The 15,557-nt window shown below is 39.0% G+C and overlaps 2 protein-coding genes across 2 annotated transcripts in view; one reads left to right on the top strand and one right to left on the bottom strand.

The window, feature by feature from the left end:
* LOC108780946 (paired box protein Pax-6) overlaps positions 1 to 15,557 on the top strand; it is an 87,272-nt gene that overhangs the window by 61,738 nt on the left and 9,977 nt on the right. The window lies entirely within an intron of this gene.
* On the bottom strand, positions 1,027 to 3,494 carry LOC108780957 (involucrin). The gene is made up of 3 exons (XM_018548810.1): positions 3,466 to 3,494; positions 2,698 to 3,306; positions 1,027 to 1,589 (listed from the first exon to the last, which is right to left on the bottom strand). Exons 1-3 carry the CDS (start codon positions 3,469 to 3,471, stop codon positions 1,116 to 1,118), a joined length of 1,089 nt encoding a protein of 362 aa, XP_018404312.1. The 5' UTR covers positions 3,472 to 3,494; the 3' UTR covers positions 1,027 to 1,115.

Genomic DNA, 15,557 nt, shown 5'->3' with positions numbered 1-15,557 from the left:
ACTAACAATTTTACAATTATTGATGCTGTTTACGCATCTTATATCGATCTTAATCATAGTCATAAGAAATCATAGCTTTTATCTTATATATTTATCTTACTTAGGCATGTACGTTTTTATTATAATAAATTCAATGCGTAAATCGGTATAAAATATTCCATGTGATTTTGTCATATATAGTAGTATACATGTAGTTCCAGAAAGAAAAAGGAATTCTTGCAACACAGAGAGAACGATTGTTGAAAAATTAAAAAATTTAGCTCGTCACGAAGCTGAGAATAATTTTGTTAGACCATTAAAATTTTTAGATTTTTCAGGAAAATCGTTCTCTCCGTGCAGAATCGTAAAATTACATATATCTCCAATCCTAGACAAAGTCGTAATCCAAGTGTGTGAAACGTGTGAATATTTCACGAAGATTTTCGTATTCCTTCAAAATTGTGGGCCACTGGCAAAGAACATCCAAGACGCCCGCCGATCGTCACAGTAAAGAGGTAAGAAGAGGAAGAGTTAGAGAATGCCGGGGAAAGAGAGGAGGTCCGTGTGGGTTGGAACGCCGGTTGTAGAATTTTGGGAGAATTCTGGAGGATTGGTTGCGTTGGAGTGAACTTATGAAACGCCCAACCCTGTTACCGGTTGCGCCAAGCGAGATATTAAATTTCTGGAATTTTGCGGTTAGGCACGTCTACATGCCGACGGGTCTCTCTCTCTCTGTTTTTCTCTTTTCTCTCTCTCTCTCTCTCTCTCTCTCTCTCTCTCTCTCTCTCTCTCTCTCTCTCCTTTCTCTTTATCTTACTAATACGTCCACAATTATATACTGAAGAAATTCGTCCAATTATAATCGCTGTGGAAAAATCGGTTTGTGTTGAAACAACTTTCGCATATACGAGAAGAATTTCCGTGGAATTATTAATAATCATCGATCATTCAGTATCATTATTTATCCTCGTGATTTCTTTAGGAGTTTTTGATGACGTGTAATTTAAGCATGGTAAAAAATTTCGTTACCATCAACTTTATTGCGTCAACAGCTTAGCCTAATTGTCACTACACACTAATTTATGCAACATGTACAATGCAATTTACAAGGGTCGTCACGTCGGGTTATGTTTGGTTCACTGGAAAGTAAGGAGGAATCTGGAGTCTGCTGTCGGTGCCTGATAGTTAGCTGCGTAGGCGGTGTAGGTTGTACTCAAAGGATTAGCCAGAGGCACCACGCGTGAGGGGTTGTCGTACTGATATTGCACTTGCGCGGCTACGGGTTCAATCTCGAGTTTCTGTGGTTTGGCATCTGCGGATGCAACCGCGGCGACCGAGCTGACCGGGGCGACGGACAATTGCAAGCCGGTCGGCACGATCTCCAGCTTTTGCAAAGGTGCGTACGCGTAAATCGGACCGCGAAGGGGCTCCACATTGTCGGCGCGAATCTTGGCGAAGTACTTCATAGCCTCGACATTCTGACGGCTGATGTACCGCACGCGCTGCAGACGACCGTCGGGAAGTGCTACGTAGTATTCTCCTGATTGCTGAGGTTGCTTCTCATCCACATCCTCGTCCTCGAGCTCGTTTACTGAATTCACGGGCTCGGACTGAAATAACATTGGAATTTATTTTGTCGTAAATTGCTGTCACTGGTGACTTGTACATTGAAAGAGGAAGTAAAATGTAAATATTTCTATTATAGAAAATACTTAAAATGTTTTGTTCTGAGATAAATATGTAACATAAAAATATTTTGTTTTGTAAAATCAAATATATTACAACTATAATAGTTGTAATAAAAAAATTGTTTAAAAGCTTCTTATAATATCAATTATGTTATTATCTGCGACACGAATCTTATACAGAGAGATTATTTACTAAATAAATCTGTAGAAATTATGTATGTTATATTATGTATAAAGCGAATAATTTCTCGTTTTTCGGTAAAACATTTTCCAGCAAGAGGAAATTTCTCTGTTTTTTCCGATATCCTGCCAAACAAGACGTAGGCTCTCGCAGACGACCTCGAATCACGAGTGAATGCATTATGGGTTGTGTCACGTCAGTCTTCGAATTTGGTACGGACACACACGTGCACGAGACCCGCGATCGAAAGTAAACGATGCCTCGAATACTAATGTTGAACGGGAGAAACGATGAGAACAAGCAAGCGCCGAAGATTGAAAAAGAGGAGCCTCAGTGTGCGATTTAAATTCCGCGGAACTGTCTTCGCTTTTGTGTAGGTTCACATGCCAATTCAATGGACCAGCGCGTTTTCTCTCTCGAGCAAGATGATAAATCTGTGTTACATAACGTTATGTAAAGACGAAAAATGCGCATATTCGAAAAAATTTATTCCAAAATTGAATGAAATTGAAATTGAAATTTTTGGCGATTACAAGTTTTTCAATAAATTTTAATTGAGATCGCGATTAATTAATTTATCTCTATGGACAAAAAAATATAAAAATTTTCTTCATAAATCCTATTTGTATTTAGCGTATATATACGAATAAAACAGTAAGTTAATTTTCACAATCGGTGAAAGATGTTATATCTATCAAATTTGCAATATACTCATATATATATATATATATATGTTTATAAATTTTATGGATTCGAAGTTCTTTATAACAAAAATTTAATAACAACTACTTTAGCTTAATTTTTCATATTTCACTAATTCCAAAAAAAAAAAGTTCGTATTTTATTTACCTCAGATTCAGTGATGCCTTGAACAGTAGATACTTCTTCCTCTTCGGTGGTGTTAGGAGTCTCAGTTGTTGTAGACTCTTCCGGTTCTTCGTATTTTCGTTGAGGATTTGATGATGCTCCGTATTGTTGCTGAGGCGCGATTGGTGCTCCATATTGTTGCTGAGGCACGATTGGTGCTCCATACTGTTGCTGTGGCGTACTTGGTGCTCCATATTGTTGCTGTGGCGCACTTGGTGCTCCATATTGCTGCTGAGGTGCATTTGGTGCTCCATATTGCTGCTGAGGTGCATTTGGTGCTCCATATTGTTGTTGAGGTGCATTTGATGCTCCATATTGTTGTTGAGGCGCGCTTGGTGCTCCATATTGTTGTTGAGGCGCACTTGGCGCTCCGTACTGTTGCTGAGGCGCGTTTGGTGCTTCATTCTGTTGAAGTTGTCTTTGAGGAAAATTAAAAACGGCTCCCGCTGGTTTCCAGCCAGACGCGGGATAAGGAGCGGCCTCTTCTTGCTGCTGAGCGAAGTAATATTGTTTCTGTTGCTGGTATTGTTGACGGTATCTCGGTGGCTCAGCGAAGACCGCGGTAGCCAAGAGGACGATACTGACGAAAACCTGTTTTCGAAGATTATAATAGCTGATTGAATATATATCATTACAATTAAATTAATTTAAATATTATTCGCCAAAAAATTGATCGTGGAATCTTTTCACGCCATCAGAAATAATTCTAAGAATCACAGATAAAAAATAAAATAATAAATTTATGACTACCTTCATCGTTGTACGATGATTGTTAGCCGGTTATGTTGACGAGCTGACTGAATTCACCGTCTACCGCCAGTGGATTATATACACGACGTCTCGTATGCGTTCTGCATGTTTAAGAAGGATTATACCCTATGGCCAGGGTAGCGACGCGTTCACCGATCGGCGGGTGACATTGGCCTCCTAAAAGAACCTGATGAATCCTCGATCATTGTTGGCTCATCATCCGGCCGCCCGCGCGCGCGTTCACCTTCGCCTTTGTCGGCGCGAGCGGACGTCTTTTCAACAAAAGCGGCACTCTTTAATACTCGGTGTACGACCGACTTTTTCGTCCCCCTCAGCTTCAAACTCCACCTTTCGCTCTTTTTCGCACGTTGTGTTTGTTCCGGGCGCACGAAGCGAAAGAAGTCGCGCTTCTGTCCTATCGACGATTAAATTTAAAATGGATTGAACGCGTGTTTGCATTCGCTACACCAGAGATTCATCACTTTTGCCGCGAAAACGGTGAATGCGCAAAATTGTTCTTTCAAAGTATATTTGTATAATGTTTACTGAACTTCTTTAGGTTCTTTAGATTGTAGTAAATTGTTATGAAATTAAGTTACATAAACATTTTTTAAACGAAACAAGTTAAGCTTCCATTAAAAGCAGCCTCACATCGAAATCAATAAAAGCATACAATTTTTTTTATTATTCATGTCAAGTTATTATTAATATCTCGAGATATCTTTATTCAGACACACTCATTATAATTTATAAAATGAGCGCAAGTTTACACGGAATACATCCACATTGCTAAAACGTTTTGTATAGAACTTCAGTTTCTAAATTTTAAGAAAAGCCTTCGACTCATCTAATCCATCATTAATGTTCTCATCCGCCCGTGACCGATGATCGAGTGTTTAACACATTTCACGGAGCAAGGCCGTGTTATGCGACGATTACGTCGTCGTAATTTTAACTCTGGCTCGTCATGCATGGCATGCGTGTCGTATATGTTGATCATTCCACGCACGGATTTCGCCGACGAATCGTAGCGACGCGACGCGTGACGATGATTCGTGCTAATTTATTCACTGGCGTACCCAATCTGACCAGCATCCGAGAAATAAGGAACGCGAATTGTTCTTATGCGTTCACACTCGGGACGATCGGAACGATCAGGGTCGCACAGTCATTCGATCGATTGTTCGCGACAATAGTTTGGAATTTATAATGATCGGTTCACTCTCGCCTCACCTCGAGATACGCGTACGTGCGTAAAACGAGCTCTCACATTGATGTCACATTGTTTATGCGACAGGAGACTTCTAATCGGAACTCTATGTCGATTTTCGAATAAACCAAATCCATTAAACTAGCGTCTAATAACACATTCTGAAGATTTGATGTGATCCAAGATAACATTTTGTAGTTTTATGAATATATTCCGAGAAAAATATAGTAGCACTTGAAATCTAGATTGACCGTTAAAAGTTTTAGGGTACATAAAAGAAACTTGAACGGTAAAATGTAAGCAATAAGAAAATTAACATGTTGGATTGGTTACATTATGACCAGTCTTTTCTGTTGATTGGCCAATTTGCTTAACGCTTACGTTTTTTTGTGTGCCATGGCCCTTATTTCATAATATATTATGTTAGTTGGTGACGTATTTTATGTTGGTAATACTCGCTACATTTCGCTCTGCTCCGCTGAGAAAGGAGACTTGACATGCATCAAACCTAACTCGTTATTAACACCCACGGAATTTCACTTACAATTAGAATGAGTCAGAATTGGGTTAACAAATTAAACCTATATAAACATGATAACATTTAATTTGTAGAATAGCTCCTGGATCCTTTTAAAGTGTGTTACGAGCTGATCCAATAAAGGTTATTGCTTTCAAATCTTTCCGTCGTACAAATAGGCCTTTATAATAAAATACGTTCCTCCAAAAATTGTGCCCGTGCCCTTCGAGGGATTCCACGCAGAAGATGGTGGAGCCTCGATTCGTGGTCACGGAAATCGCGAAATGCGAACAACTCTCTCTGGTGCGACGTGAAATAACGCGGCCTGTAGCGGGGTTGACGGGGGGGGAGGGGGGGGGCCACGAGGGGAGTTGAGGGTACACGAGGGGGGCCGATCACGGTGGTAGTCGCGCCGGGCCGAGAGCGGCAAAGGAGAGGGACGGCACGACGGCGGCGGCGGAGGGGTGGGCCCGGGCAAAGCAAATTATTCACACTCAAACGACTCCATTTCAATATCGGGCCGAAGCCCAGGGACAAAAGAAGGGCGAGATGCCTGTCTCCCTCCTGCTTTCGCTTTGCGCCACACTGCTGCTGCTGCTGGCTGCTCACCGCTGCCCGCCGCTGCTCTGGTACCTCTGTCTGCAGCCTGCAGGCTTAACTCTCTTTTCCTCTCTCGCTCTGCATTTTCTCTCTCTCTGTCGTGACCCTTTTCTCTCTCGGTCTCTTTTTCCCTCTTTTTGGCTCTTTCTCTCCCTCCATTCTTCTCTCTCTCTCTCTCTCTCTCTCCTTCCCTCTTCCCCCCTCCCCTCTCTCTTTCTCTCTCGTTGCTCTTGCTGTATCCTGTGTTCTTTTCTATTCTTGCTCTATCATCTAACCCTGACGGCACGACAGTGGAAAACACCGGAGAATATCGCGGAATCGCGATCTTCTGACTTTTCGCACCGAGAGCTTTCGCGAGCTTTGATTCTGTCTCTCGATGATTACCGTGTATACCCCTGTACAGTATTCGGTAGTACATTGTTAGAAATACATATGACAACGTTCTCGAATGTGTTAACTCAACATACATATTTTTCATAAAGCGTTTTAGAGTGTAAAATGTACGTTGTGACGAATTGTCATACAAATCTATTAGAAAAAGCGATTTCGTTTTTTTTACATTATTTGAAATGCAATCAACGCGGATTACAGCATGTGTGTTGTATACAGGACATTATTTCATCACATATACATATATATATGCACGTGCTTCATTAAAATTGATTTGTTCGTGCACGACTATCTTGCTTTGAAGCTTGGTTTAGAGCGTCGTCGTCCGTTGTATTGTACTCTATATCATTATAAGTATATGAAATATTTATATAAACAAAGTATATATAGTATTATACATATGTATAGTGAAATTTTTTTCTCTACAAATATTGCTAATTAAAGCAATTGGCGCGTTTTACAATAGTCCAATAGTAAAAGAGCACACATATTTCAACGAGACGAACTCATAAACCGCCGAGCAATTTGCAAATTCGTGTTCTTAAAAAATATCGGAATAGCAGTCAAAAAGTCGGAACTTCGGTTACACGAGTGTATGAAAATAGAAAGATATGAGAGAGTGGAAAGAAAGAGGGACGAAGAAAGAGAACGCCTCGCTCAGGTTTGAGTCCCGTAATTGAATACATTTAAGCGCGGGAGGGACGTTTGTGCGGATTCTCGGCTTACAAGATCCCCATGCCGAGGTAACGTCTGCGAGTAAACTGGATTAATCGTCTATGAAGGGAGACCGTAACCCCGCCACATTCGTTTGCAATCAGATCCCTCCAGGGAAGGCGAAACAACACCGTTCGTTATAGCGCGCGGTCTTGTTTCCACTGCAATTTTACATCGATCATCGGCAAACAGATAGGGAGAGATCATCGGGTTGCAGGCGTGCTGAAATGCTCCACATTTAAGTTAAATCAACAATGTTTCGGTGAGAACAACACGACGGGAAAAATATGTAGGGAGCGTAAAATACGTTCTTTTTTTTTTTAAATTTTTTACGGTATTATTTATAAATGGTAGATTTTAAAATCTTCTTAATCTACAATAACCTGAAAATGTTGATATTAATCTTAATTAAGAATCTTTATAATAATCTAATAATCAATGAATATTATTATAGAAACGAGATCAATGTATGTGACTGAATATTTGTTAATTTTATTATATAAAATATTTTTTAGATTTCTTAGAATGGAAAACCAAAGTATCATTCTAAAAAAGAAACTAATTATGTAGTCTTGAACCCATCTTTCCAAAGAGTTCTTACTCTTTCCTATAGAATCCTTTCTTAGAAAGCCAGACCTAAAAACATAACGAGATCTCACGAATCCGCTATAAAAGTGTTGCAATCAGACACGATGTCTGTTACGTTCGCATTGACTTACAATGACTGGATTCGTTTTTGATCCACGATATGTCTCCGAGGAAATAAATGAGCCAATCTGCACGCAATCTGCGTGCCCTATCTGGACGATTACGTGTTCAAAGGATTCGTGAGCGAATCTAAACGAATATCTTCTTTTTCCGATGACGAATTTATCGATGATCTAACATAAGTCCACTTGATGCACAATGTGCGTCTACTAATCCTAATTTGCTCTGATTACTATATTTTTTGTTTATTCTATCTTCAACTTTATTTTTTACATAGAATAAAAAGAAAAGAAAAATTAACCGATTAACTAATTTTAATAATTCAAATGAGTATTTTTGTCAATAAATTCTTCGTAGAGCTTTAAGATGTTTATTGGTATCATTATTGAACTAAACGAACTTGTGTTATTATTATTTCAACTTCAGTTTATGATTACGTCTCAAATTCGATAGTATTCGATACATAGTTTAGATAACTGAAAATATATAAAATTTGTACTATAGATATTATTAAGTATCGACTGTATTTAACCTTTCTCCACCTATTTATTCATACAGCCGTCTAGTTAACTCATTATTGTTTACGAATAATTAATTAAGAATAATATAATCGAGAACCTAGATAGGGGATTTCAAAGAAATTTCAATACAATTTGTTTGCTCCTTAAGAGTTTACAAGTAATAATAGCTGTAAATAGTAACAGTTATATAAACATCACGGAAAATTGTTTCAATTACACATCGTAATAGACTTTGAATGCTTCCACCCACTTATGTCCTTTGAAGCTTTAAATTTCTCATTATCGATCCATCAAGATTGTCAGAGCTAAACCGCGGCGATTTTATTTGCCGCGGGATTTTATTTCGTCAGCAGCACCCTTGGGACATGCCACGGGGGTGCATGACGGTGTGCAAACTGTTTGGCTACCAGTTGCGCGCTCCCAGAAGGCTCGTTTTGCAAGTCGTAAACGAATTAAGGCCTTCGCCTGCCACCACCGCGCTGGTTTCAACCATTGGGGAGAAGTTTCGAAAGCGCTTTTGATTTACATTCTGGTCGCCTGTAGTGCGCGATTTGTAGCATCGACGCGAGATCGTTCGCGGCCACACCGGTCAGCAATAAAACGTCTTCAATTACGAGCTTTTGCGTCAGCTGAATTAAGTGTAATTTTGTTCGTCCTTATAAATTTGCAAGTAGTGCGAAAAGGCGATTCGTGCGGTTAATATTTATCACATTATTATTATAGAAATCTCAGAATCAAGGTTTTTTTATAACTATACCATAAAGGGAAACTAAAATTACCTCTAGATGATTTTTATAACATTAATTCGTTGTATTTTATTTATTATTAACGTTGTTAACAAAACAACACAAGGGATATGCAATTACATTATGGACTTCCTTCTTATAGCATTATTTATAAATACATTGGCCGCAAATTATATGTTGCAGTAAATATACAATATTATAATATTTCCAAATCATATATATGAAACGTATACCAGCTGACTAAATATTGTATTTTGTCTTAAAATTGATCTCGTAAAAGTATAAATATAAGTGCGAGATTCAAGTAGTAACTAATGAGTTATTTAGAAACGCAAGTCTATCATAAGTGTCCGTTGTTTACAATAGATAAATACTTGCACGACTGATACTGCTAGTAACGAAGAGACATCTCCGACATCGTCGAATTAACGCGAAATGCGTGAAAGTCAGTCAATGTTTGCCGGTTTAACCAACTGTGCACAGGCGTCACGGAGTTTGCCCGACGCATTAGCGCGCCTCGAAGTTCAGCCCTTCGCTCATTTAATCGCTCTCTATCATGGTACCTTCCGTCCTTACATCGCCGATAAAAGAAGAACGCATCTTCCACGTGTCGCATTAAGCCTGGATGACAGCTTCTTTACGTAGAATAGATATTTCACAAAAGAGTGTACTTTCTTTTTCTCTCTTTACATCTATCTCTTTTAACGGCTGACTTAAGTATATCCTTCAGTTGTGTATTACAAGTCTAGAGCAAGTCTGCTTAAAAAACTATTCTAATATAGTAATCATATATTGTCTTAAAATTCATATTTTTCATTATTCCATATTTATAAAAGAAAACGTTAAAATTTACGTAAAAAATATCGAATTTTTTTATGATAACTGGTTCAATTTCTTTAACGACTCAAGGTAAAAATTGATTTAAGAACACAATTTCTAGTAATAAAATGGTAAGAATATAATAATAATTCGTGTTAAGATGTTATGTAATAAATATGATTCACTCAGCATCTTTGACGAATAAATATTCCCCTTATTTGCGAATACCGGGAATGCGTTACTTTTCTTCTGGTTAGCGAGTATCTCATGTCATCCGCGTTCGAATAGTTGCAAACCAGGGGCGCGAATCGGGGGTAACTGGCTCAGCCACGATGTTCCGCGATTCGAGAAAAGCTTCGTGGAAATCGGGAAGAGAGGAACTGCGACGCGCCGTGCGTAAACGGAGTTTAACCGCATCGCGCAGCGGGGGGAAGTGGAGCAGGCGGAAAGGAGGAAGACGGGGTGCAAGATCGGTTGAATAGGAGAAGAAGGAGGAGAAGCAGGAGGGTGTGGAAGTCTCGAAGAGGCGAAACTTGCAAAAGTACATCGCGGCTCAAGAGGCCGGAAATAATCGCGCGAGTTCCGTGCGCCGCGAGATCCGCGTTATCGTCGAGCGATTTCACGGCGTTTAGTGGCTGGCGATTCGTCGTTCCGCACGACGCATCGAATTAAGAAAAAGCAAATTAACGTTCCTCCCGACCGCCCGTTATAACAACCCCAGAAAATGTATAACAACAAAGTGAGATGCAATATTTGACGTAACGCCTTATCACGAAATCCGCCGTGGTAATTTACTTTCTTATTTTTCGCGTACGATTCGCGTGAGAAAATCTCTTATGATTTCTCTTTTATGTATTTTTCCAAAATAAACACCCCCAAAAAAATTTAATCATAAAATGAAAATTTTGGTAATCTCATATTCTGAGCGAAAATTTTCACAGAAAAAGTAATTCTCCTCTTCTAATATAGTGAACTATTCATCAGAAATGATATTGTTCTAACAGTTTTCTTTGTGTTGTGTATTAAGAAGAATAATATACATATATGTATATATATTTCCTTAAAGCAAAGTGCCCTCCTCTAAGGAAAATTCATATTAAGAACAGCACAAGATTAATACTGTAAGACGAAATTACTCTAATTTAATCAAAGAATAGTGTGATTAAAATATTTTCCGCTTAATTTCGGAGGATTCCTCTTGAGGCCGTATATAAGAATGAAATCCTTTAATATTTAACGGATTCTGCTAATACAAAAATTATATTTTTCGGGGTGAACGTTTCACAAGATTGGGTCAGATGTTCTTTTTGAGCAAAATTTATTTTGTTTTACTTCAACCCTTTTTTGTAAATATAAACTCAAAAAGTGAAAAATTTGTTTAAATTATTTGACACCCAAGTGCAAGACAAAGTTAAATAAAATGGAAGTACTTATTGTGTATATTTTAACAAATAAATTATACATAAGAGAATTTAACAAAAAGAATAAATAAAATGGGGAGAAAGAGAAGAGAAGAATGGAGGAAACTGCCGGAACGCAAAGAAGATTTGGCAGATATTCGGCTCTCCGTCGAGTATGCGTCTAAGCGAAACCGAGAAAAGATCATAAGGAGAGACCTCGAAGAAAGGGAGAGATACAGCGGTAACTGCTGGAAACGGGGAGGGAATGTTACAAATGAATCGCGTAATAATCCCCATAGCTGCTCCACCGTTTTTCCACCGTGTTCTCTTCATCTGCCTCCCTCTCGCTCTCTATAGGAGCTGCTTATGTATTCCGGTGTACGGCTGGTTGCACCGCCGCTAATGGAGTTTCCAATATTTTCCTTTCTGCATCGCCCCGCGCTTCTCTTTGCTTGGTTTCACGCGCTTTCTCTGTAGATTCCAGCGTCTGCCCGCTCGCTTGATCGATTCTCGAACTTCTTCCCGTGTGTCCGCCTCCGCGTTTGTCCGTGGCGTCTCTCTGGTCTGTAGTGTTCACATTGTTGTTGTTTAATCCTTTGATGCGTGAACAAAGTGCAGCCTGTATGTCTCATATAGTTTTGTCATCGTTTATGAATATTGTCTTACTGAGAGATGACCTCATGTGCTATTATAAATATACATTATCATTTAGATCATTGAAAATTAAAAATATTTAAAATTTTAAATATTTAATTATCATTTTATAATATTATACTGTGTAATAAAGTGAAACTTGAATTGCTCATTGAAGGCTTAACCCTCTACTCGTGTTTGGGGGTCTTTTTTAATCCGAGCGTTTTTAAACTTCTTGTGGTATTACAGTATTATCAACAAAAAGATCACACATAAATTATTTAATAATTATTTCATAATATATGCGCGTGTAACCTTTTAAATAATTAATAATAACTTTTATTTAATAAATAAAAGAATATAGAAAAATATACATATATTACAAATGTTTTGATAAATATTTTAGGTTGGGTCTATTTTGATCCTAAACATGGTCAATGTATAGGTATATGAAATAAACACGGGGATAAAGGGTTAATTAAAAGTTAGAAATAGGGGTCGCAAGTTGATACCTATAATAGTTTTCTATTCGTGTGTCATTTCTGATCACATATATATGTATAGCTGTATACAGTTTGGATAGTATTGTATGCCGAGTTTTCGAGTACAATTATAATCAATATATATTAATTGTTATTAATTAATGAGCAATACATGAAAATTCTAAAATTTTCTTTTCGCTCTGCTTTGAAAGCCATTGTCACATTATTATATGCTGTATCGGTCAACGGGTCGGGCGAATGTGGGTGTATTAAATCAGTGCACATGCAAATGAGTATATGCGTCGGACACGCGGGCGACCCCTTCGCGTTCACGTACCACTGACTACCGGTGTCTATATCTCGCATACGCGTGCTGGCAGCCTCGTGTACTATACCAGCACGGTCCATATTCCACAGCTTAGCCTTTAATCCAGTCCGGGGTCGACACCTCGTTTCTTTCCGGCCATTTAACACGGCTGGAGAGCGCCCGTTCTGCCCGGAACTCGTCCGCCGTTGCTCCTCGCGCGGAAACGCGTCATCGACGAGCCGGTGAATGTGTTAACTCTTTGAATACAACTTTACACGGCCGTTGTCACGGTCCTATATCGAATTATTCGACTGTTAATCGCGACGGCGTTGGCCAAATGAATTGAACGACGGAAGTTCACCTGCGCTCGCTCTATTAACTTTGGAGTATCACAATAATTTTCATTGTTACTTTGAGGCCCATTACAAATCTAGGGCGCTTCTTCATCCCCACGATGGTGATAAAATTTTGCCTGAGAGTCACAATAATATCAATATAATATACTTATATTATTCAGAACAACACATGATCCATATTTTTTAGTTATTGCGTCAAAATTGTATTTTGTGTGGTATCATGAATTTTATCTGTTTTTTTTTTGCGTCCTTTTGTGTCTGCGAATAATGTAATGTTCATTGTTACACAAGATTTAGCGGCTCGGTCGAGAAGCAACGTAAATCCCTAATCCGCGAAATACATTTCCGACAAGTACGCGTTTCGAAAATTCGAATGCATATTCGGCTTTAAGGGGCGGAGAATCCAATAAATTTGTTCGTAGGATTAGGCACTAGGTCGAAACGGATTATACCCCTTATTCCTATCCGCTCTCAAGCGATACGGTAGTAATTTCGCAACAAGAGGGCTCTCTTTTACCCAGTTATATAACTACACTACATGTTCCGAAACATCCCTTCTAAAAAATTGTTCTCGCAATTCTTTTGGAATTTGTTGCAACGATATCAGTGAGATTGTGATTTTTACCGAATTTCTCGATCATTGAATGTTTTTACTCAACTTAACAAGCTAACTGTAATTAAAGTGAAACGAAATAATTAACGCTCTTTGACCGCTATTTCTGAAGTAATATAATTTTGCAGTAATTTAAAATTAATTTTCATAAATTATTAATTTTTTATTCGCAATTTAAAAATGTAGTATTTAAATTATGAGGATATTAACAAAGTATGAATAACTGGATAGAGAGTCATGTTGAGAAATTCACTGTTTATTTATCATAGTTATATATGTACGTTATAGTTTAGTTTAGTTTATGCGCTGTCATCATTTCTAACGAGTACGCATCCTCGGCTCGCTATACCTCGCGTTCCTCCCTACGTCTTCTTAGGTCCCACCATTCCCACCCCCCTCGCGCCATTTTTACGACATCTGGATGGCCGTTGCTAACGCATCATGGCCGGCCATTGTCATCGACTGGCTTTTCTAGTCGGGTTAAGAATGATAATCGTCATCCCGAGGGGTGCGAAGTGTCACACCGGAACGGGTGGTGCCCCGATCCGTTCACTTCTGCCTTCGCGTGCACCGCGCACCTATGGCGTCACACGCATAGGCGAGGGGAAGTACGACACTATATCGTGGGGTGAGTAGGAACGCTAATAAAAATGCACGAAAAAAAGGACGGCCGCGGTCGGCATTACGTGTTATTAGCCGGGCCCCTAATAATAATGGCCGTCAGACTTTCCACACCGACGTTGACTCTTATTCGCCTGAGCGAGCATCACGCGCGCGTAACATCTGTATCATCGCTGCCATTCTGACGCCATTCGATGTGGAGTGCATCTGGCCTCTTCCATCCAAGGCTTCCTCCCTCCACGTGCCTCTCCGCTCTCGTGCCTTCAATCTTAACCGGTCGTTTACCAGCTTGACGTTTAGTCAAACCAGATTTTAGTATTGTAACCTTCCACGCAAAGCTAACTTAAAAGATTATATGATAGAGATTTGTGGTTGATTATTTCTAAATAATTTGCGTCAAGAATTTATTTGTATGCAAAATACAAGAAAAAAGTTAATAAAAAAGGGATTTGTAAAAGGAAGAACTTTGTTTTACAACTTTCAAAAATTTTATTTTAGTCATGCAATTCATTGTAGTGCAACTTTTATTTATTAAAAACTGTCTTCAATATGACTAAAATAAAATTTTCTGTATTACAAATAAAATTTTCTGAATATTATATATAATTAAGCTATTAATTCATAATACAAGAATTCACATTTACTCTTTTTATTAAATTTTACAAGATATATCATATACGTAAAAAGAAAAGAAAATACAATTTTCCATTTAACATTGAAAATATTTGGCAAAAGTTACTTTTGGGAGATTCTTTACTCGACATAAAATAATCCTTTTACTCAGCGCGAGCAGATTTAAGAATGAATTAGCACAAGGTGTTTACGTGTGCACTGATCGTTCATTGCCGAGCTTCGAGAGCCCAGTCTCTCGTCGCACAAGCCGTAAAACGTTTCTCTTCTCTCTCGGAGCAGCGAAACGTGCCGCGTTAATCACGCCTCGACGAAGCTCGCATCTGAAATGTTGGCCACTTTGCGCTTGCCACTTCGCGTTCGCCGCACTGTGTTCGCAACTGAAGAGGAGAGAACGGGGCCTCTCTTCCGGTCTCGATCGGCACAATCGGTTGCGTGGCACGCACGAGTGAGCTACGCGCACCGTTTATACCCTATACGCGTTCTCCATCGCATATAAGTGTAGCATTGTTTCCTTCGATCGTTGTCGAGAGTCGCGACTCTGCGATGCATGAATCTGATCCCGCGTGGTCATAAGAGAGGTATAGTAGTTTCCAAGTCAAGAGTCTTCTCTTGTAGAGTGTTTTTCTTTCTCTTTTTTATTTTTTATTTCTTTCATTCGAGTGACTCTCGTGAAGTTAGAAGGGCACGTGGGTAACAGAAACTTTCGAGAAAAGGAGAGAAAAAAGAGAGAGAGAATCACTTTCTCTCTCATCGTCCTCCTTAGTTTGTAGCTGAAACTGTTCCTCTCTCTCTCTCTCTCTCTCTCTCTCTCTCTCTCTCTCT

The sequence above is a fragment of the Cyphomyrmex costatus genome, unplaced genomic scaffold (genome assembly GCF_001594065.2).
Source record: "Cyphomyrmex costatus isolate MS0001 unplaced genomic scaffold, Ccosl1.0 scaffold123, whole genome shotgun sequence".
In the NCBI taxonomy this organism is placed as follows: Eukaryota; Metazoa; Arthropoda; class Insecta; order Hymenoptera; family Formicidae; genus Cyphomyrmex; species Cyphomyrmex costatus.
The sequence above is the reverse complement of the archived record's forward strand: the minus strand, read 5'-3'. Positions and strand labels throughout refer to the sequence as shown.

Excerpts from the sequence above, each read along its gene's own strand:
- LOC108780957 (XM_018548810.1), bottom strand. Across the intron at positions 1,590-2,697 it reads AAGGCATCACTGAATCTGAG|TCCGAGCCCGTGAATTCAGT; the intron begins GTAAATAAAATA and ends ATGTTATTTCAG.